We start from the raw sequence: 23492 nt of genomic DNA, 5'->3' as shown, positions 1-23492 counted from the left end.
CTGAGCTCATGAATCTCAGAAACATCTCATTCTATCTCCTATCACTAATGGAGCATTATTGCATTAACTTAATTAAATAAATGTATTTCCGATTATATAAACTTTTAAATACTAAATTTGATTGCTTTTTCTTATTGGGAGAAGAATAAGGAAAAGCAAAAATCTTAATAGAGAAAATTCACTACCGCTTCTTTATTAGTGTGCCTTTGCAATGGCCCTATAAAAAAGGTAAGACCTCCCATTTCCAAGAGGTAACATTGAAACACCTGCCTTCATAACTTCTTTAAATAAGTAAAAAAAAAATATTTTTTCTTTTCTCACTTCATCTCTCAAAAATTTCTCACCTAGGTAGGAAGAATACCCCCTTTCAAAAAAAAAAAAAAAAAGGTTGGAAGAATACAAGAAAGTAGATATATATATATATATATGAGAATAAACTCGAACCGGGTCGAAAATTTATCCGACCATGGTAGCACGCGACAAAGTCACCGTATCCGTCCCGCCGGACGACGATGTAACGCCGGACGACGGTGTAACGCCGGCGGCGTTGACGGCACCAGAGGTGCACAAAGTTTGCTTGCCGCCACACAAAACCACTTTCCAAAAACTAAGTCAGAGACTCGGGGAGATTTTCTTCCCAGATGATCCACTTCACCGGTTCAGGAACCAACCCCCCGCCCGGCAGTTTCTCCTGGGGCTCAAGTTTTTCTTCCCCATTTTCGAATGGGCCCCGAATTACAACCTCAAACTTCTCCGTTCTGATATCATCGCTGGCCTCACCATTGCCAGCCTCGCAATCCCGCAGGGAATTAGTTACGCCAAGCTCGCCAATTTGCCCCCAATTATCGGCCTATGTAAGATTCAACTCCTCTCTACAATTCCTTTATTTATTTTTTTGAAATTATTTTTATATCTATCACAATCACAATTATGTATAATAATGTTCATTTATAATTGCAGATTCAAGCTTCGTTCCGCCAATTTTGTATAATAATGTTCATTTATAATTGCAGATTCAAGCTTCGTTCCGCCATTGATATATTCAGTTCTAGGTAGCTCGAGGGATTTAGCGGTCGGACCGGTTTCGATAGCTTCTCTTGTGATGGGCACCATGCTCAGCGAGACAGTTCCTCACGAAAAAAACCAAGCTCTATACATCAAGTTGGCTTTCACTGCTACTTTTGTTGCTGGAGTATTTCAAGCTTCCTTAGGGTTTTTCAGGTAATTATATGATCATTTCACACTTCAAATAACCATACTCTACTTTTCTCAATCAATAAGAGTTTAAAATGTTCAATTAATAAGAATTATTTCACTTCACTTTAATAGAATAGATTCCATTCTTGCTTCATTAGCCTCTCTTTCTGTAATTGAAGATATTATTAATTAATTGATAAAAGTGCAAACTAAAGAAGAAATGAGCTTTATGGCAAGGCATTTGACAAGAATCATTTGAAGCATATAAAGCTGATGAAAATGGTGGGATGAAAAAAATGATTCCTTGGTTAACAAAACTTAAGCAACCTTAACACTGTTTTATAAGAATATTAGTCCTTATTATATGGATATGGAAAATATTAATCCTGATAATGATGGGTAATTTTTATTTTTATTTTTTTTTATATTTAGTGAAAATGCTGATTGAGTTATTTGGCTGAATGTAAACAGGCTAGGGTTCCTTATTGATTTTCTGTCAAAAGCAACTCTTCTAGGATTCATGGCTGGTGCAGCAGTGATAGTTTCATTGCAACAGTTGAAAGGGTTACTTGGGATTGTCCACTTCACAAACCAGATGCAAATAATTCCAGTGTTAACCTCTGTTTTCCATCACAAAGATGAGGTTACAGTAGCAATTTTGAAAATAAAACCTCAAAAAAGCATAAGATTACCTAGTAAAGACCATGTTGCATGAAGCTGTGTTAATGTTTCTTTGCAGTGGTCTTGGCAAACCATTGTCATGGGTGTGTCCTTTTTGATCCTCCTAATGACAGCAAGGCAAATTGTAAGTTTTGCTACCTTGTATCTGTTGAAGAAAAACATGTTTGATATATGCATTGATAACGCAAATTATGCTGTGGAAACGTGTTCACCATGCGCATGGTGAACACGGGTAGATCCATAATTTCTATGCTATAGATTCATAATTTTGTTTTTCATTTGTTGTTAACGACGTTTTTCTGTTCGCAATCGCATTATTTCGTCTTCACAGTACAGATATTATGAATCTACAGTATAGAAATTATGAATCTACAGTATAGATGTTATGAATCTACAGTATAGAAATTACGAATCTACAGTTTAAAAATTATGGATCTATCCCGTGTTCACCATGCGCATGGTGAACACGGTTCCACAGCATAACTATCCCATTGATAAATCACTAGTAAATAAAAACTGAGAAAAAAACTAGTAAATGAAAATTGATTACTAATATGCACTTACTAATCTTACTTCCTAAACAGGGCATCTGGAAACCAAAACTCTTTTGGGTTTCAGCAGCTGCCCCGCTCTTATCAGTTATTATCTCGACAGCTATAGTTGCACTCCTCAAGGAGAAGGCTAGTGTGTTCCAAACTGTAAGCAATAGTCTTTTATCACACTAACTAAAGGATTGTTAGTAGGATGTGAGTGAAAGCCTTCTTTTAAACTTTCTGCAGATTGGACACCTGCCAAAGGGTCTAAATCCACCTTCAGTAAGCATGCTGTACTTTCATGGCCCATATGTGAGTCATGCAATCAAGACAGGCATTATAGCAGGAATCTTATCTCTCACGGTAAGTTTCATTGGTTAGAATCAATTACCATTAAAAGCACCCTGTTGTTAAGTTAGCCTGTGGTACTGCAGGAAGGAATTGCAGTAGGAAGGACATTTTCTACTTTGAAGAACTATCAAATTGATGGTAACAAAGAAATGATGGCTATTGGGCTGATGAATATGGCTGGTTGTTGTGCTTCATGCTATGTAACAACAGGTAAAATTCTCACAAAAAATGGGATAATCCAGAACACAAAGCTCCAGCTATATACTGATTATTAGGGGAAAAGTATATCAGTGCCTGATTTACTTTAAAAAAAAAAAAATGTTTGTTGCAGGATCATTTTCACGATCTGCAGTAAATAACAATGCTGGAGGACAGACTGCAGCCTCAAATATAGTAATGGCGACAGCTGTGCTAATCACTCTCCTGTTTCTCATGCCCTTGTTCTATTACACACCTAACCTAATCTTGGCAGCGATTATAATCACAGCTGTGATTGGGCTTATAGATTATAAGGCTGCTTTGAGGCTGTGGAAAGTTGACAAACTTGATTTCTTCGCCTGTATGTGTTCTTTTTTTGGTGTTCTTTTCATCTCAGTGCCTATTGGCCTTGGCATTGCAGTAAGCATCCCCTCTCACATCTCAGTCAGAAAATCAATTCTTGAAATGCACGGAGTTTGCACTTACCATTTCTACTTTTGTGTTAAATTTAGGTTAGTGTTTCAATCCTCAAGATCCTCCTGCATGTAACTAGACCAAATACACATGTTCTGGGAAATATTCCTGGAACTCAAGTATATGAAAGCATAGGAAGGTATAGAACAGCTACTAGGATCCCCACTTTCCTTGTTTTATCAGTGGAATCACCTATCTATTTTGCAAATTCCACCTACGTCCAGGAAAGGTAACTTCAGAGATTACTCTAGTTCTTTTCTTTATATCAATATATCAGTTTTCAAGGTTTTCAAGTCCAGAACATGAATGTATGGCATACTAGAGAGAAATCAATGAATGCAGGGTACTAAGATGGATTCGTGAAGAGGAAGAAAGGATCACAGCCAACAAAGAAAGTGCTATAAAGTGTGTTATACTCGACATGACAGGTTACAAACTTACAAGTGATGAAAACAAATGCTTTTCTGTTGTTTGGTTTCTTATTTGCAATTCCACTAACCAAAAGGTATATATTCCCACCCCTTAGCTGTGACAGCCATAGACACAAGTGGTATTGATACAATTAATGAATTGAAGAAAGCATTGGAAAGAAAGTCTCTTAAGGTAAACAAGCCCAGTTTCCTTGGTAGTTAGTAACCCCCCCACCCCCCCCCAAAAAAAAAAAAAACAATTTATTATTAATTTGAAGTAGTTTTTTTTTTTTTTTTTTTTTTTTTTTTTTTTTTTTTTTTTTTTATAGCTTGTGCTGACAAGTCCTGTTGGAAGTGTTGCTGAAAAGATGCACAAGTCTGGCACTTTGGAGGCTTTTGAATCAAATGGATTTTATATGACAATTGCAGAAGCAGTCACAGACATCTCCACTTCACATATTCCTGAACCTTAATGTTCAATTGTTTTCTTGAGGGGAAAATGATTGATCTAAGTGCTGTTGAGTTGCATTAGTTTTGAAAAGAAGGATTTTCAAGACCTTAGGAGTTTAGGAAAATAAACTGAGAAACACTGTTTTGTGTTTGTTTATCCTAAGCTCTTCTAAGATGATGCTACATGTGCTTCGATGATTTAACATTAATCAAAGTTCCCTATTCCCATCATTTTTACCAAGTGTCATAAATAGAAGACAAAAAACTAACAAAGATACCCACCTTTCAAACTGACAACCACAGCTATGATTCTTTTTAAGAGTAAAATTAACAAATCAAGAGCAATTTCTTGATTAACAGAGGAGGAGACCAGGCAACTTTATCATTAATTTCAGTCAGCATTACAAGCAAATTAGTCCCCCCTGCCCCAACCCCAAACATGGAAATTAGCAATCCACAATAAGACTAGAGAAAAAATTATTTAAAAAAAAAAAAATTATTTCTTTCTGAATTTGATCTGCTTGGACTTGAATGCCTAATTGCCTAATGACTCGTAAAAACTTACCTTGCTTTTATGCTTCTCTTTTACTTATTTTCCATCATTGTTTGACCCCAGGCATGGAAAGCATATCATTTACAGAAGCATCAGAACCTGCCAATCCACATGTTAACAGAACCCACCAGCAAACTGAAAGCAAAATTTGTTCCTTGCTGTTGAATTCTGCTACATCAAACACCTGTACATATTCATGAATTTCAAATTAATATTGACATCATAGCTAGCAGAATTATATAACACACAAGTACTTCTAGTGAATTTCTTCAACTCAGATACACAGAGACCAAGAGAAGTGCACAGACATAGCCAAGTGAAGTGATTCGCTATTTATAGCCACCACAGATGCCAGCAAGTTATTATCAAAGTATGAGATAGGAAGAAATCTAAAAGAGCTAGTTGTTTTCTAAATGGTAAAAATGTAAAATGGCAGTGTATAGCTTGAGCATAACATATTCATTTTAGAAACAAAAGAACATGTATGATGGCATTGAGCAAAAATACATGGGACCTTAAGATTTTGGTCTGAGCAACAATAATGTGTTAAATATTAAATAGAGCAAACCCAATAGACATTCTAGTTGTCACTGAATTCTTTGACATTAATGCTCACCACCTACCAAGAAGGTGCCAACAACACCAAGAAACTCATAAACCAATATAGTACAGATCTCACAAATGGAGCACACATTTCCTACTTTCTAGCTTAATGGAGTAAACTTTTCCTACATCTCTCAGTAAATGAATAGCTTTCCTATTTTATCACCTAAAGTAACACTAACATTTATTAATTGCAATTATCTCTATTAATAACGTGTAAGACAACCACTCAGTTCACATCATGTGTGTCATATTCTTGAAGAGGCGGGAACGGTGATGTGTACAACAATATAAAAAGACCATCTTTATTCCATTAGCAACTTAAATTATGCAATGATAACAGAGAAAACTGTTCTGGTAACCTAGAATATGCCAAATAGCAAGAGGAGGCTCATATAAGAAAACGTAAGAATTAAGATGTCATAGATATACTCATATACACTGGTAAGAGATCCATCATGAACAGGAAAATCTTCTCTTGGTGCTTTCTAATTATATCAATTAATCTTTACAGCACGTTTGGTTCAGTGAATAGGCCTAGAATGGAATAACATTCCCGGGAATAGGCCTATACCATTGTTTGGTAACTTGGTAAGTCATTTTATTCCCGGGAATACTTGAATGAGCTATTCCCCTTGCAAGGGGGATAGCAATTCCAAGGGAGGGCTTGGTATTAGGAACTTTATGAGAAGAACTCAAGAATAGCCTATTTTTTGTAATGCCTAATTTGCCTTTATATATTTTTGTTAGGTATTAAAAATGTAATCTATAATCTATAATAAATAATAATAATAATAATAATAATAATAATAATATTATTATTATTATTATTATTATTATTATTATTATTATGTGCATACACAGGGACTGAGCTAAAGGGGGGGGGCAGCTGCCCCCACCCCATATATAGTCTTTGTATGTATATATGTATATATAGTACAGGTTTTAGTATTAGTATAAAAAAACTATAAAATGTTAAGAAGTGAGTCAGATTAGGTGGTAGAGCACATATTTGGCAATAGTGAGGTCAAGGGTTCAAATCTTGGCATCAATATAGTTTTACAATTCTTTTAATATTTAATACACACACACACACACACACACACACACACACACACATATATATATATATATATATATATATATATATATATATATATATACATTCTTTTATATTAATAATAAGATGTGTAATTTATAATGTGTTTTCTATTCAAATTATTTTATCAAATTAATTATGTTTCATATTTTGTTATGAATATTTTTATAAAGTTTCGATGTGTTTTATTTTTCGTCCATATCCAACAATATTTACAACTATATTTCTTAGGTAATTTATTTATTTATTTTTAAATTATCTCTTTTGTTTTAATGTTTCGCCTTTACTGGAAATAATTTTTGAATCCCCCCCCCCTCAACTGAATTTCTGGCTCCGTCCCTGTGCATACACAATATATATATATATATATATATATATATATATATATATATATATATATATATATATATATATATATATATATATATATATATATATATATCAATGTGGAAGGTATTTTTGTCTTTCGAATGCTTTTTCAAATTCTATTCCTTAATCCAACCAAAAATTAAAATACAATTCCTGAAGTCTAATCCATCCATGAAACAAACAATGGAATAGAAATCCTTCTCTATTTTTTGCTTATTCCACTCCCTATGGAATAGGATGCCTATTCCTTCAAAATTCATTCTGTGAACCAAATGTGCCATTAAGGAGTGTATTGATGATCAAATAGCAGTTGTGAAAACAAAAGTTCGGAGATAGTTTTTACCTAATGCCTTGGTTAAAATTTTCCTTTCTCCTAAAAATCTTATTTAATCTACTTACACTGTTGCCATTGAAAATTCTGATGCAGGTGATACCAGCAAGAACTGTTAATTTGCAGAGACTTATAAAAGAGAAAAGGATATGGAAAAACAGAAAGAAGTGAAAATTAGTTTTTCCCTACCCTTTATCCAGGCTGGACAGGATTTTGTGTGTGTGGAGGGGGGGGGGGGGGGGGGGGGGAGATCTTGTTTATGGAAATATTAAAAATAAAATAAAATAAAGAGTTAATACCCGATTTGGTCCCTCGACTATTAGGATTCCACCACTTTGTTCCTCAACTTCCAAACTTGCTCAATTTCATCCCCAACTAGGTAATTGTTAACCAAAATGGTCCTAACCAAGACTATTTTGGTTTGGACAACAGACTATTTTAGGTGAAAATTGCATAGTTGGGGATGAAATTGATCGAGTTTGGAAGTCGAGGACCAAAGTGGTGAAATCCTAATAGTCGTGGGACCAGATCGGGTATTAACTCTAAAATAAAATAAAATAAAATAAAGTAAAAGAAGAAAACTTAAAAGCTAGTGAGTAGTGACTCTAATCCCCATGGGAAGGAAAAGGGAGAAAAAGGCTTACTTGACCGGTATCTTGATATTGGAATTTCTCTTAATTCACGTCTTATGCACAGGTACTCGCCTAGCAATGCCATCACTGCAAACCCGGTAATATTCACCACCCACCACGTTAATGAAGAAGGCCAACCCCCATAGACAAGAGATGTAAAAAGATGGATGCCATAGAGGGTGGAAGCAAAATCTAAACACTTTTTTGCCCTCTCAATAATATAGACCAAGTAGCCAGCTCTGTTTGAGAAAAGGAGAGAGAAGAATTATTCAGGTTAAGCCATTATTTATAAAAACATCAACATTTAATACATTCTGCCCTGAATTCAGCATAACCAAGCAGCATAAAACATACAAGTAAAAGTTTCACAAGTTTTATATTGCACAAGAATAAGCTGTATGGTTACAAAGAATATGTACATTATTTCAAGCAGGTATCAGTAACAAAGTTGATTTCTTAGTAAAAATGTTCTCACCAACCTAGGTGCATAAAATTCTACAATTAAAGAAAAAACCAAAAGCCAAAGAAACTGAGCAGCACCTAGCACCCAACTACAGACACCAACAAAAAAATTTAAAGTGAGAAGCACAACAAAGCAACAGGGTTCTACCTTGCTTTAAAGCAACACGTCACTGTCATATATAAAGTGATGCAAACAAGCAACAATTAAATTTGAGGAAAAAAATGCCAAATAAGCCTCTTAAATTGAGCGGATACTGCAGTTGAACCCCTTAGCTAAAAAAAGCTTCATTGAACCCCAAGAAACCGACAAAAAGTGCAATTGAGTCCAAATGTTACCTATTTAATAGGTTAACACTACTTTGGCACTAAGAGTTCACATATAGTTTTTAAAGATGTGGCAATGACTTGGCATGACATATTAGGATGAATTAGATAATTTTGTACAAAAATTAGAAATTTTTTATAAAAAAAATCAAATCATCAAGCAACCATTCAACATCGAACAACCATGGTTGCTATGGTTTAGCTGTCTCCCTTCGATGATTTGAATTTATTTTTTAGTACAAAATTATCCAATTCATCCTAATAGGTGATGCCAAATCACCACCACATCTAGAAAAACACGCATCGACTCCTAATTAACATTAAATCAGCGGTAACTAATTGAAGAAATAACATTTAGACTCAATTGCACTTTTTTTCGGTTAAGGGAGTTTGATAGAGGTTTTTTCTTTTCTTTTATTTTCTTTTTTTTTTTCTTTTTTTTTTTTTTCCAGTTACGGGGCTAATTTCAACTCAAGGGGCTTATTTGACACTTCTTCCTGAACTTTATAATCTAGAATTATATATAAATGGTTTATAATGCAATTTTTAAGAAAGAAAAAAAATACTATATTTAACATCATTTTATACAAATAAAGCATATTGCATCCTTAATCTTTGGTGAATATCTATTATGCAACCAAACAATTACTTTTGACAAGTATACAAAATTCTAAAATTAAAATGATAAAAAAAATAATATAATCATATTAACATAATATTCCATTATTCGTCAGTCATTATTATTTACCTAAACACAAGCATCATATTGAATACATATTAGGTTATTAACCAAGCATCATATTGAATGCTTTAATTAAGGTTTAATTTTTTTATTTTTTTTTTAAATCCTGGAGTTTGGATAGGCAGGATAGCCATACAGCCCACTGCCCACTTTTGTCGTGGTTTCTTTTTGCCCACACACAGTGGGCAGAGAGAGACAAAGAGTGAAGAAGCAAACAACAAAGAGAGGGAGAGAGAGAGAGGAATAAGGAAAAGCATAGTTATGACCAAGATTCTTCTGGGTCAACGAAGAAGAAGAGATTGGATTCGCCAAGCACTAGATTGAGATTTGAGGATGTTCTGAAGGCTGGGTTGGTGCTCTTAGGACTGATTCTAGCTTCAAAGACTATGTTGACTTGGCCCATGTATAAAAGCCCTGACTTTGCTTGTGCCCTAATTGTTTCAACCTGAGGAGATTGCTTGTCCTCACTTTGCTGCACTTGTATGTTTTCTGTTGCTTCGCTGAAGCAATACGATGCAAGGTCAATTGCATTCACTTCGTCTCTTAAGCAACAAAGTGCTCACTTTTGACAAGCGTGGACACCAATTAAGTGAGCTTAGGTCAATGAACGACACCCCACCCAATACAAACTAACCACCCAATACAAATGCATGTCACACGAAAGACACGATTCTAATCCAATCTCTTCAAAGTTCACGAACATGACAAATTCCAAGACATGAATTCTTAATGACTATTTCTCAGTACATCTACAATGGCACGAGTGACTTTAACTAAGGTTGAAATTACATGGTCCCAGTGGCTAATCTATAATGCATACCATCAACACCCACCTCCCCTCAACACCAGTCAGTTTTTTCTCTCATTATACACTCAAAAGAAATCACCTTTAAGCAAAGTACACAATGCAACCTTCAAATCTTATAATAAATAGCATCCATATTGAGCATCAAAACCAGAATCGAATTTTATTAAATAGACCTTACTCAACCAATATGAATTATCTCAAAGCATAGGCAGTTCAGATGAATTCCAATTATCTGCTATAACATGCAAGCTTTGACTTATAAGTTATCCAAAGGCAAAATGAGAAATTGCAGAACAACAGAGATTCGCAAAGAATACTACAATTAACAAAAGTCAAAAACAACCCTTCAAAGAATCAATACACTAAACTAAGAACAAAATACAAGTCTGTAAAACGCTCAAAAGTGGATAAAGTCAAAATCTCACCCTGCAATTGAGCTGAGAATAAACGCAGTAATGACGCACCACCCCGTGTTAGTAGAGACAGTGACACTGGCGTAATCAAAGAAATACACTAGACTAATTCGGGAAACCCTAGTTCCTACTAGACCTGCCATGAATATCCCCAGCGTCAAGTAGTATAGACATTGAAGACAAACGATTTGGGCAACAATCAGCCATGGATCCCATACCACTGCCCCGTAGAACATATCTATTCTCCAAATCAAAAAGTAAATCTCAAATGGAAGGAAATCTCTTTGATCTGAAAAACAAGTTCTATGGAAAAATTGATTCGAATTCAGCCAAAAGGGAATCAATTTACAGCGATATATAAGAACAAATCAGCGAAATTTTTTTTGTAACTGAGATCACAAGTGAAACCCTAACTTGTATTAGGCTGGAGGGTAACTAATTTGAGAAGCTGATTGAAGAATTGATCCGAATTTCTGCTTATTTGGGCAGAAGAAGATATTGAGTTTCAGATAAGGAAGAATTAGCTGATGGAAATGAGAAAAAGTTTGGAATTTTGCAGATATACAGATGAGGGAGAGTGAAGTCTCGCAGTAAAAGTATATTCGTTTTTTAAAAAGTTGCAATATTTTTTTTTTTTTAAATGGCAAGTTTGAATGTTTAATTGCATTTTTAAGTTCAATTACCTAATTACACCTGAGTAAAGTTGAAGAGTTTATTTGACTTTTTTTTTTAGTGTTGATATTTCTTTTTCAATATTTATATTTATTATAATATTCATATTGTTACGTGATTTATTTGAATTTTTTCTTATTATTTTTATATTGGATGAACTTGTTGAGAATCACGGAAACACATTGAAATTTATATTATTTAGCACTTGAATACATATTATACAAGGTTACATCATATATAGTCCTACAAAGGAGACACAAGAATAAATGATTAGTAAATGATGGGAGGCTCAAGGTAACTACTACAACATTCGGACTATAAGACTAGTAAAGGAACCAGCTTTAACCAAGAAACCTATAAATAGTATACTTGACTTAAGAAAAGACAAGACAAAAATACTCCAGCACGTAAGTTAGAGCATATAAATCAAAGGCTTTAAGTTTGTTATAAATATATTCAATCAAATGTCCACGGAAATATTTATTGAGGATGTCAACAAGCTGATCATTTTATCCAACGAATGTGGTAATGATGTCACCTAGTGCAACTTTTACCCTTATAAAGTAATATAATCAATCTCACTATTTTTGGTTCTTTTGTGGAAGACATGATTGGATGTGATATGCAAAGTAGTCTGATTATCTTAAATTAACTTCATAGAACCAAGTTTGCAAAAATTGAGTTTTGTGAGAATATGTTTAACCCAAATTAGTTCACACATATTCCAAGTGTCATTACTCACTATTTTGCTTATGTGCTTGAGAGTGCAACCATAACTTGTTTCTTACTTTTCCAAGATACAAGATTACCTCCAAATATGATACAATATCATACATTAATCTTCTATCCTAACAACATCCAACCCGTTTTCAAAAAAACAAAAACAAAAAAAAAAAACAAAAAAAATCCAACCCAACTTACATTTGTATAACCAACAATTTTTTACATATCCACAATCCTTATAAAGCAAACCTGTAATCGAAGATCTTTTTACATGTCTTAAAATCCTAATGACTCTTATATGATTCTTGTGTGAGATCTAAATATGATCTAATTTAACTATATACAGAATAATCTACGATAAACTTAACTCGTAGTAGCGGAAGCGGAAGCATTGTAGATCTTCAGCCTCATACTTGACTCAAAACCCTAGATGGTGTACTGGTATTTTACGAGCAGCATGAGTACCATAATGAATCATGTGTCTTGTATCCCATCAATACAAGCTTTATATAGGCATATTGGTGGAATACACACTTAACCTAATGTCCAGTCCAACCAATTACTTAATGGGCCTAGTTCACTTGCACCACATAATTAAGGCTCATATGGGAAAGTTTTACATCTTGTAGAAATTGACTAACCACACTCCCAACAAAAGGAGATATATGAACGAGTGACACTTAAGTAAAGTAGTTTGGCAACTAATCTTCGGTATTTACTAGGATCAAATAAAGGTTCCTCTTCTTCGGGAAGAAGTTTGGCATTTGGATGCATGGGTATATCAATTTGCTTGTTATCTGACATACTTAGCTTGTTTCTTTGAAAATGTTGAAAGCATACTTTTGTTGAGACACATAAATGCCCTGGTTGGATTGAGTAGCCTCTATATCTAGGAAATACTTCAATTTTTTCAAGATCTTGTCTCAAAAGTTGAAAAATATGTTTCTTGAGTTGACTTATTCCATAGATATTATCCCCTATGATAACAATGCCATCAACTTAAACTATAAGATATACTATGTTCTTACTTAATAGGTGTTTATAGAAGACATTAATAGGTGTTTATAGAAGACATAATGATCAACCATGCTTTGAACCATGTCAAATTGTTGAGCAATACCACTAAATTGCACATGGAGATTGCTTCAAATCATAAAGAGAACATTTGAGTCAACAAACTAAATTGGTTCCTATACGAGCCACAAAGCCATTAGGTTCTTCAATATACACTCATTTTAAATCATTGTGTAGAAAGACATTTTTGACATCTAACTAATACAATGCCCAATGGCAACCGACTGCCATTAAGAGGAAGAGACGGACAGAGGTGATGTTGGCTATCCATTTCATCAACCATATCTTGTTGCCAACTTATTAGATAGGTTAATGCCTCCTTGACATTTTTAGGAACAACAACAGAAGACAAACTAGCAATGAAAGCATAATATGATAGAAGTTATTAGATAGGACAAGGATTCGAGTGGACCTAGTACCTATTTGATTGGAAATGAGAGAATTAGGTGCAATATATTGGACTATGTTAGGATGCACTCATGGTGTTGGACATGAATTGACCGAACATCCACATTATTGGGAATTGAGTATTTGATGATTGTGTCATTGGTAGGTGTATGGAAATGGTGAAATTTTCCATCCCTCTTAAATGGATGGTAGTGGTACGGTTCTATCAAGCATAGTAAGAGACACATGCCCAGAAAAAGGTACGAGAAGGAGTATTTCTATGGTTTCAATGGGTTTTCTTAGAAAGTTAAACTCAACAATGGAAGTGGAAGAGAAAAAAATGTGTGTTTTCAAAGATGGTAACATCAATGGAGGTATAGAAATGATGCGTTTTAAGACAATACACTTAAAGTCGGTTTAAAGATGAGAATATCCAATGAAAATCCATTTTATTGCCTTGGTATCAAATTTGTCATGCATGTGAAAAGACTCACAAGATTACCTCCAAATATAATACAATATCATACATTGATCTTCTATCCTAACGACATCCAACCTAATTTACATTTGTATAACCAACAATTTTTACATATCCACGATGCTTATAAAGCAAAGCTGTAATCGAAGATCTTTTCACATATCTTAAAATCCTGATGATTGCAACCTAATGACTCTTATATGCTTCTTGTAGAAATTGACTAACCACACTCGCAACAAAAGAAGATATCTAAAGAGTGACACTTAAGTAAATTAATTTGCCAACTAATTTTCAGTATTTACTAGGATCATATAAAGGTTCCTCTTCTCGGGGAAGAAGTTTAGCATTTGGATGCTTGTTCGTTGTTCCTTTGAGAATGTTGAAAGCATACTTTTGTTGGGACACATAGATGCCCTGGTTTGATTGAGTAGCCTCAATACCTAAAAATACTTCAATTTTTCAAAGATCTTTTGTCTCAAAATGTTGAAACATATGTTTCTTAAGTTGACTTATTCAATAGATTTTATCCCCTATGATAACAATGTCATCAACTTTTTTTTTAGTATTACTGACTCTATTACAATGTAGTATCTGTTCATAGCTACTTTCTCAACCTACTAAAGCACAAAGAGTCAATACCACCCCCACTATGGCTCAAACTCATTACCTTCCATTTGGGAGAGCCACTTCATGCCACTAGACCACAAGGTCACGGGTAACAATGTCAACAACTTAAACTATAAGATATAATATGTTTTTACTTAATAGGTGTTTATAGAAGACATAATGATCAACCATGCTTTCAACCATGTCAAATTGTTGAGCAATACCACTAAATTGCACATGGAGATTGCTTCAAATCATAAAGAGAATATTTGAGTCAACAAACTAAATTGGTTCTTATCTGAGCCACAAAGCCAGGAGGTTCTATACACATCTTTTAAATCATTGTGTAGAAAGGCATTTTTGACATCTAAGTAATACAATGCCCAATGGCAATTAGCTGCCATTAAGAGGAAGAGGCAAACAAAGGTGATATTGGTCATTCATTCATCAACCATATCTTGCTGCCAACTTAGATAGGTTAATGCCTCCTTGACAGTTTTAGGAACAACAACAAAAAACAAACTAGTATTGAAAGCACAATATGATGGAACTTATAGATAGGACAAGGATTACGAGTGGACCTAGTACCTATTTGATTGGAAATGAGAGAATTAGGTGCAATATATTGGACTATGTTAGGAGGCATTCATGGTGTTGAACATGAATTGACCGAACATCCACCTTATTGGGAATTGAGTATTTGATGATTGCGTCATTGGTAGGTGTATGGACATGGTGAAATACGTCATCCCTCTTAAATGGATGGTAGTGGTGTGGTTCTATCAAGCATAGTAAGAGGCCCAGAAAAAATGTAGGACGAGGAGTATTTGTATGAATGACTTCAATGGGTTTTCTTAGAAAGTCAAATTCAATAATGGAGGTGGAAGAGAAAAAATGTGTGTTTTCAAAGAAGGTAACATCAATGGAGGTATAGAAATTTGTTTTTGTTGAGGAGTTATAGCACAAGAGGATTCATGGAGTATTCCATGTTAAGGAAAGAAGGAAGTGAAGGAGTTGGGGAAAAAAAACCAGTTTTATTGCAGAGGCCCAATCTTGATAATTTTGGGATTCAATTAGTTTCTCATTGGTGATAACTAAGTTTCTTGGTAAGTTTGGAACATAGACTTTAGGTTGGACAAGATCATCCATGACACTAATGAAAAGTGAAAACTTCATCTTTGGCCATATTTGCTAGGAAAATATGAGAATATCACTGGAGGGTCGTGGGGAGGGGAATATCGTTTTACTTTCAACAAATTGATGTTTAGCTCTTGTTATATTGTTCAACTTCTTTAAAAAAAAAAAAAAAAATTATCGTTTCAACTTGTAACATAGAAACTAATAAAGTTGTAAATAAGTTGTGAGTCAATCCAAAATGGGCTTGTTAATAGAATGTGGGCATGAATTTCTTACAGTAGATGAATACATTGTTAATGCAAAAAAAAAAAAAAAAAAAAAAAAGAAGTGCAGAATGAAGTAAATGTTACAGAGTGTGTGTGACCATCAATTACTAGTAAAAATCTAGGAATCATCTTGTTCAGGAACCGACTTCTTCCTCCTGGTGTATTTTCTTGTAGAAACTGTAGCCTTATTAGCCGCCACCTCAACCTTTTGCTTTTCCTGATCATTTACAGGCGTTTTTGATGAATTCATTTGGCTCCTCAGCCGCAATATTTCGCCTTTTGCTGATGCCAGTTCCTCCTCCAGTTTCTTTGCTCTCTTCTCCAGATTCTCTCTTTCTTTCCCAAGTCTCATCACAAGGGTATGCGCGTCTTCCATGTTTTCTCGGGCTTCTTGAGAAACTTGCTTTTGCTCTGACAGAGACTTCTGGAGCATTTCCTTTTCATCTTCAAGGCCAGAAATGGTGGAATTAGCAAGCTCTAGGTTCTTTGAGAGAACCATCGCATTTTGATTCAACTCAACAAGTGATTTAGTAGTCTCCTCCAGATCTGCTTCCAGAGATTTCTGTACTTCTTTATCTTTTAAAATTTGAGTCTCCACAGCCTGCAACTCCTTTTTCAGGTTAGCAATAATATTCCTTTCTTCTTTTAGATCATTAGCAGCACTCTCAGCTCTCTTATAGACATCAACTAGCTCCTTCTGTAGGCTGTCACGAGTCTCAGAAACTGAAGCAAGTTCTCGAGATATTATCTCCATTTCCTCGTTTGTTTTCCTTAGAAGCTCCTTTGTTGCTGTTAGCTCAGCAGCTAATAGTTCTGCACCTCTTTTTGCCTCATCAATGGTCTCGTGCAGTGATTCCCTAGTTTTGACAAAGTCCGCCCTCACTGCAGAAACCTCGGCTTCAAGTTCAGAGCAAAGCTTTCTTGATTGCTCGAGTTCGTTCTTCAGATCAGACACTTCATTTCTTGATTTTTCTAGATTTTCCTGAGCGATTTGAAGCTCCTGTTTCAAGCCATTTACAGTATCCAGTTCTGCGTCCAGCGTTTTTTTCAAATCAACTTGTTCGAGAGTTAAATTAGTAATTATCACTTTACTTTTGCTCGCTTCATCTGAGGCAATGTCAAGCTGTTTCTGAAGCTGTTGGAGTTTCTGTTGCTGTTCATTCAAGAGCATAGCATCTGAAGCTGCCTTCTTTTCTGAAGCGGACTTCAAGTTGTTGTAGTCATTCTGGATTGCATCAAGCTTTTTGTTCAACTCATTTCTTTCAACAATCAGAGAATTCAACTGCACTTCCAGACCATCTACCACAGCATTCCTCGACTCCAGTTCCCTCTCTTTTTTCAGAATTTCATTTTTGAGTTCTTTGTTTTCCGAAGTCAAACCCACAAGCTCGCTTTGAGAGCGTTGATATGAAGAACTGAGTTCATTGAGCCTAGCTTCTGTTTCAGCTAGTTTAGTGCTAGTCTTGTGAAGACTCTCTTCTTTATCCTTGATCTCCAGACTCTGCAAGTTTGTCTTTTCTTGCAGAACTTCTACTGTGCCCGCCTTCTCCTCCAGCTCCCCTTGTAGTTTGTTCTTCTCCTCTCCAGCTTTCTTGAGTTCGGCTTGAAGTCTATCCATTGCAACTTTTAGCTCTTCAACAAACTTCTTTTCCTTTTGGACCTCTCCCTCGAGGTTTTTTATAGTGATATTTGTTGAATTCAGTCTGTTAAGTAGCGCTTGCTGTTCTTCATTCGCCTCCATTTGCTGCTTATTCTGCTTTTCCTTTTCTTTCAGCAGCTCAGACTCGAATTTCTTCCCCATTGAAACAATGGTGGCTTCTTTCTCCTCCAGTTTAGCACTCATCTATTATGCAAATAATAGCAGATTCGAGTACACATTAACATATAAAGCAGTGCTAAGAAACTTATAAAGCAAAGCAGATTAGAGTACACATTAACATATCATTTTTCAATTTCTTGATCAGTCTGCTTGAAGCAAAAGCACAAAGTGCGAGTTAATTGGCGAGTAAAACTTCACTTTTCGAGATTTAATTGATCCAACCTCTGATATTGCTTACTAGACAGAGGGAAGAAAGAAAAGAATTCAAGACAGAACTAAAAACTTCAAAAAGCTTACAGATTCTAGAGCTTCATCAGAAATGGCTTTTTCCTTCCTGGCCAGTGCATAGAGTGCGCCTAGCACCCCTGTGCCATAAAATCCAAATCCATTTAGAAGAGAGAGGAAGGGGTTCTGTGACTGAGACTCTCCGCCTTGAATTTTTCGCTGGCCACAAGAAAACATTCGCTTCAGAGCAGATCAAACTTGAAGACAATATACAAAGCAACAAGCGCAGAATCCATCTCTCCTAAATTCTGCAGACTATATTTGACAAAGAGTCAGACCTCAACTTCTTGTTTCTGGTCGGTTGCCTTCAATTCAGAAATGTCTGTAATAGAATCCTCTCAATGTCGGCCATTGGTTTGAAAAGTATATAAAGAAATAGAAAAACAATCTTAAAACATGTTCATATTACTTGGAAACAAACTATTTAATGAAAATAAACCAAGCCATTTAGTTTAAACTAATTGTTATAACCCTAAACCCTAAACCATAATCATACCCGGATCATATATACATTTTACCTTCAAATCAAGAATTCCACTTGATAAAAGCAACATTTCGTGTCAAATAGCAACAAAAACAAAATATCACAAACTAGCAGCCTATATCTAATCACAGAAATAATTCATTTTCAGTAAGAAAAACTAAATAATTTCAGACTGGACATTATGCCTAATAACCATAGATTACCTTAAGCAAAACTCAATATCAAGGCATAAAAACAACAGCTCATTTCCTCGTATCCATAAGCATTCGAGATTAGGTAATTTACTCATCAATTAATTCTTGAGCGCAGTAATTAATTCGAGAAAACAAGAACAGGAAGGCTAAAATAGCTAACACACCTGCTGGCGAGACTTCAAGAGCCCTTGCTCTGAGTTGAAGGAGCGGAAGAATTGAAATGCCGGCGAAAAGGATCAGCCTCCTGTTGCAGATATCGCTGTCGTTTGGGGTTTCTGCTCCCATACGCGCCATGGCCGGCCTAAGCTTTTTCCCATTTCGTGCATTTCTTGGGGAGAAAAAGAAGGGGGAATGAGAAGGAGAGAGTAATGACGAGTGTGAAGAAGAAGAAGAATAAACGAAGAGAGAATGAGGGCATGGCGATTGCAGAAAGCAAGAAGACGCCATTGCAGCAGAGCTTGGAGCTTTTGTGGTGCTTAGCGAAGCACCTTTACTCACACTAGCGATTCCTATCTCACAAACTTCCACTTTTCAATGGCGCCCAACGGAAAGACCAAAATGCCCCTCTGGCCCTCTCCTTTTTGTTTGTTCTCTCATTAACTTCCTATTTTTTTTTTTTTTATTTATTTTGAAAGCAACTTCCTAAATTTATTTTTCCTGATTTATTTATTTATTTATTATTATGACTCTTTTTTTTTTTGGGTAACAATAGTATCTAGTGCAATCATTATAATTGACTTTATTATACTCAACATTATCTAAAAACATAATAAGTGTGAATGAAGGTTACTCCCTTCATTTATATCCATTTTTTCCGTTAAATTTTTTTTTATATACATTATGCTATAAAAGTTGTACTTTACAATATTTTGGACAAACATACCCCTACCGTTATAACTTTCGTTATCTTTTTCACTATTGTTATAATGCACATGCATCCACCATATATTTTCTTATCTTTTTCAATAATAATAATAATAATAATAATAATAATAATAATATATACACATTAATACATTATATATTAGAATTATATGTTAATTATTTTCTAAAATATAAATATCAAATTTATAAAAAAAAATTACATTATTATTATTATTTACAATAATTTAAATATCTAAAATCTAAATAAATTTAAAATTTTAATATAAAGTATTAATATTGGACACCTATTTTTTGTGCATCGTGCATGAAAAATACTAGTTAGTAGGAATAAAGCTCAAATAGACTATCAAATCCAAAAGGTTACAACTCTAATACTCTTGAGCTAATATGATCACATAGTTAATTTAAACAAAAGATTAGTGATTAAAATAGAAAGATTGAATTATGCATCCTTTAGAAAGATTGAATTATGCATCCTTTTGAATTATGATGTAAACAAAAGATTAGTGATCAAAATAGAAAGATTGAATTATGCATCCTTTAGAAAGATTGAATTATGCATCCTTTTGAATTATGATGTAAACAAAAGATTAGTGATCAAAATAGAAAGATTGAATTATGCATCCTTTAGAAAGATTGAATTATGCATCCTTTTGAATTATGATGTAAACAAAAGATTAGTGATCAAAATAGAAAGATTGAATTATGCATCCTTTAAGCCAAGCCTCATGTTTAACTTTTGTAAAAGTTAATTACCGAAATGGTCTCTTAACTATAATAAAATTATCAATTTGATCATTGACTATTTTTCTTTGACCAATTAGGTTCATCAACTTTAAAAATCGTAACCAATTTAGTCTTTTGTTTGTTTTGCCGTTAGACATCCGATCCGTTAACTCGGAACCAAATTGGTAATTTTGTCATAGTCAATTGACCATTTTAGTAATTAACTTTTTGGAGAAAATGGTGCATGTGATATTGTGATGACCGGAATGGTCCTTTGACTATAACAAAATTATCAATTTGGTATCGAGTTAACGGATGTCTAACGGCAAAACAAACGCAGGACCAAATTGGTTAAGATTTTTAAAGTTGAAGGACTTAATTGGTCAAAAAATTAGTCAAGGTCGATCAAATTGATAATTTCGCTATAGTCAATAGGCCATTTCGGTAATTAACTCGTTTTGTAAATTGAGTAATAAAAATAAAAGAGATATTTCCTCTATTTTTTTTTAGATTACGAGGGAAATTCACAATCATTACATGATGATGTATACTAAATAAATAAGACTCATATATAATAGTACACAAATCACACATCAGGACTAATTTTTTATTGTTTTGGTCCTGTTCTTATAAATAAATGAAGCCTTACCAAAAATATAAGCGCAATTTTTAATGGTGAATGGTACAAGTTTCAAGTTATCTCTGCAAATTTAAGATTTGAGACATCATATGTGCCGTTAATTGATGAACTTTAGGTTTAATTGTAATTTTTTTTTTTTAATTTATTAAGTAGTTAGGTTAAAAATAAATGTTAGGCCCTCTAAAAATTGAGGTCATATGCTATTACCCATCTTGCACGCCTTAAAATTCGGCTATGCACACATGAAAGGTAAAAAACTCTTTCCTTATTACTCTACATAAGATCTAACACTATCTTAATGCAAAACTAAAAATGTATTTCATACCAATTAAATTTTTTTTAAAAAGAAAAGGAAATGGCAGTTGGTAATTTGACAGAAAATGGAGGGCATTTGTATACATGGACGAAATGTTGAGATAGTAGAGTGTAGTTGTTTATGATTATGATGAATCCTGTGATTAGAGAAAGTACAGTTTGGGGTATAGTATTCTATCCACAATCTTGATTGGCTGCTTCTCATAGGAAGCCACGTCACCCATCAACTTTGACTTGCTGGCTCCTCAAACTCGATCGCCAATTATATATACTCTCACCTCTTTTTTATATTTTAACTAGTAATTCACCCGCGCGATGCACGAAAAAAAATTATGTTATTATAAATATAAATAGAAAATAGAAAAATTAAAATATTTTAAATTATTTAATGTAATAATATTTTGAGCGTCCATTGGTCAACTATTTATTATTTTTATAGAATGCAAAATTACAATTAAAATTAAAATTATAATTTTTTATGGTTAATATAATCTCTAATTATGTGCATATTCAAATAAATTTATAGAGAAAATTTACATAATTACATCGATTTATTCTTAATTGTATTTCATCTATATTATAATTTTCACAATACGAATAATAACTAAGATAATTACATTTGGAAAGCAAATTTCAAATTTTGTAGATGTAAATTTAAACTCTAATTGAACACATTTTTTATATAATTATATAATATATAGCTATTTTATTTTTCAAAAGTATATTTTTTATATGATTATATAATATATAGCTATTTTATTTTTTAAATGTTGTGCTTTTATTTTTTTTATTTTTTTTTATAATAAAGTATGTTGTTGCATTAATTGTAATTAAATATTTCCCAAACCATATAGCTTTATTATATAAAGGATTGTCTATTTATTTATTTATTATATCTACAACTATTTTTAAGAAGTGAAGAAACTTTGAATTCTCTAGCTACGAAAATCAAGGAATAAGTTTCACATATAACACGTTGTTGATACTTGAAAAGCTTAACTTTTAAAATTATATTGTTTGCTTAGAATGAAATTGTAATTTTAAGAAATTACAATTTACTCATTTTAACATTTTTCGACCATTTTTTAGGTGATCGGAAAAGTTGTCAGAAAGTCAAAAAATTTCAGTAGTGTTTATGGACCAGTTAAAACCACTAAAAATATTACGGAGTAGAATCATTTCCATTGTTGGAAAATGCACTTTAGACAAGGGTAATGCTCTTCATGTTTTAGTTAAATACTATCTAATTTTATTTATTTATTTCTATAGGTATCCTTATTATTTTGAGACTTATCTAGATTCGACTCCGGTCACATTTACAGAATTTGACTTGATCTTATAATTATATTAATAATTTAGTTAACAATTATCTCAAATTGTTGAGTTGTTAACTATTGTACTCAATACAATGTTCAGTGTCTTACTCCACCATGATAATTGATAAATTTTGTATAGTTTTTTTTTTTTGGTTTTTGGTAGACCATCATGTCTCCTGAGCAGACCCTAACTATAGGATGCACTTTTAAACTCGTATCATACTAGATTAATTCCCATTCGCATCGGGCAAACCCAATTAAGGGGTAAAGTGTTGGCCAAATTGATTTTTCCATACAAAAAAGATCGGAGTTCGAACTTCCGACTTCTCTTAAGATATGAGAGTGCACGGCCACTCACACCAACCAAGCTGGTTAAATGTGGTATAGATTTGTACTTTAAATTTTGCTGAAACAATTTATAAAGAATTGAAGGTACAACTAAGAAATGGAGATGGCACTACTCTACATAACACTTGGACATGGCACCTATTACCTAAAATTTAAGATTTTGTAAATTAACAATAATATAATATTTATACTAAATATTAAATATCGTTATTAATAAATTAAACTAGTTACCACACGTGCATTGCGCGAATAGTCTGATGCCTAATGTGTATTTTTAAATTAGTGTTTCAGAATTTACCAAGTTATCATTCGGTATTCTGACGTATATCAATGCAACATTATCAAATTTTTCATAAAAGTAAATATTTCAAGAATGCATAACTATGACATATGGCACAAATGTTGGATTAACTGGTGCAATAACAATTTTAGATGGAAGCACCATCACTGGATAGCACCTAACTCCCTAAGCATAGTTTTTACAACACAAAATCCTATTAATTGGTG

General features: G+C 33.6%; 4 protein-coding genes across 5 annotated transcripts; 2 read left to right on the top strand and 2 right to left on the bottom strand.

Annotated features, from left to right (window-relative positions):
* Nucleotides 1–466: 466 nt before the first annotated feature.
* Nucleotides 467–1007, top strand: LOC109192313 (probable sulfate transporter 3.4). The gene is made up of 2 exons (XM_019342885.1): nucleotides 467–854; nucleotides 961–1007. Exons 1-2 carry the CDS (start codon nucleotides 467–469, stop codon nucleotides 1005–1007), a joined length of 435 nt encoding a protein of 144 aa, XP_019198430.1.
* Nucleotides 1008–1392: 385 nt separating this feature from the next.
* Nucleotides 1393–4525, top strand: LOC109192421 (probable sulfate transporter 3.4). The gene is made up of 10 exons (XM_019343058.1): nucleotides 1393–1840; nucleotides 1937–2002; nucleotides 2463–2576; nucleotides 2658–2774; nucleotides 2846–2972; nucleotides 3094–3380; nucleotides 3473–3663; nucleotides 3777–3862; nucleotides 3961–4037; nucleotides 4174–4525. The coding sequence occupies exons 1-10, from the start codon at nucleotides 1718–1720 to the stop codon at nucleotides 4315–4317; spliced, it is 1332 nt and encodes a 443-aa protein (XP_019198603.1). The 5' UTR covers nucleotides 1393–1717; the 3' UTR covers nucleotides 4318–4525.
* On the bottom strand, nucleotides 1754–11209 carry LOC109192423 (protein SYS1 homolog). Of its 2 annotated transcripts, none has more exons than XM_019343060.1 (4): nucleotides 10643–11209; nucleotides 7894–8120; nucleotides 4860–5031; nucleotides 1754–2023 (listed from the first exon to the last, which is right to left on the bottom strand). In XM_019343060.1, exons 1-3 carry the CDS (start codon nucleotides 10864–10866, stop codon nucleotides 5024–5026), a joined length of 459 nt encoding a protein of 152 aa, XP_019198605.1. In that variant the 5' UTR covers nucleotides 10867–11209; the 3' UTR covers nucleotides 1754–2023; nucleotides 4860–5023. The 2 variants fall into 2 exon arrangements, with proteins under 2 accessions (XP_019198605.1, XP_019198606.1); XM_019343061.1 differs by having other exon boundaries at nucleotides 1754–1981.
* A 4726-nt stretch (nucleotides 11210–15935) lies between these two features.
* LOC109192608 (MAR-binding filament-like protein 1-1) lies at nucleotides 15936–19278 on the bottom strand. Its single transcript, XM_019343317.1, has 4 exons — nucleotides 18920–19278; nucleotides 18356–18399; nucleotides 18090–18236; nucleotides 15936–17816 (listed from the first exon to the last, which is right to left on the bottom strand). The coding sequence occupies exons 1-4, from the start codon at nucleotides 19200–19202 to the stop codon at nucleotides 16092–16094; spliced, it is 2199 nt and encodes a 732-aa protein (XP_019198862.1). The 5' UTR covers nucleotides 19203–19278; the 3' UTR covers nucleotides 15936–16091.
* Nucleotides 19279–23492: the final 4214 nt, after the last annotated feature.

Source organism: Ipomoea nil, unplaced genomic scaffold (genome assembly GCF_001879475.1).
Source record: "Ipomoea nil cultivar Tokyo-kokei standard unplaced genomic scaffold, Asagao_1.1 scaffold1770, whole genome shotgun sequence".
NCBI classification, from domain to species: Eukaryota; Viridiplantae; Streptophyta; class Magnoliopsida; order Solanales; family Convolvulaceae; genus Ipomoea; species Ipomoea nil.
This window is presented reverse-complemented; position numbering and strand designations above follow the sequence as displayed.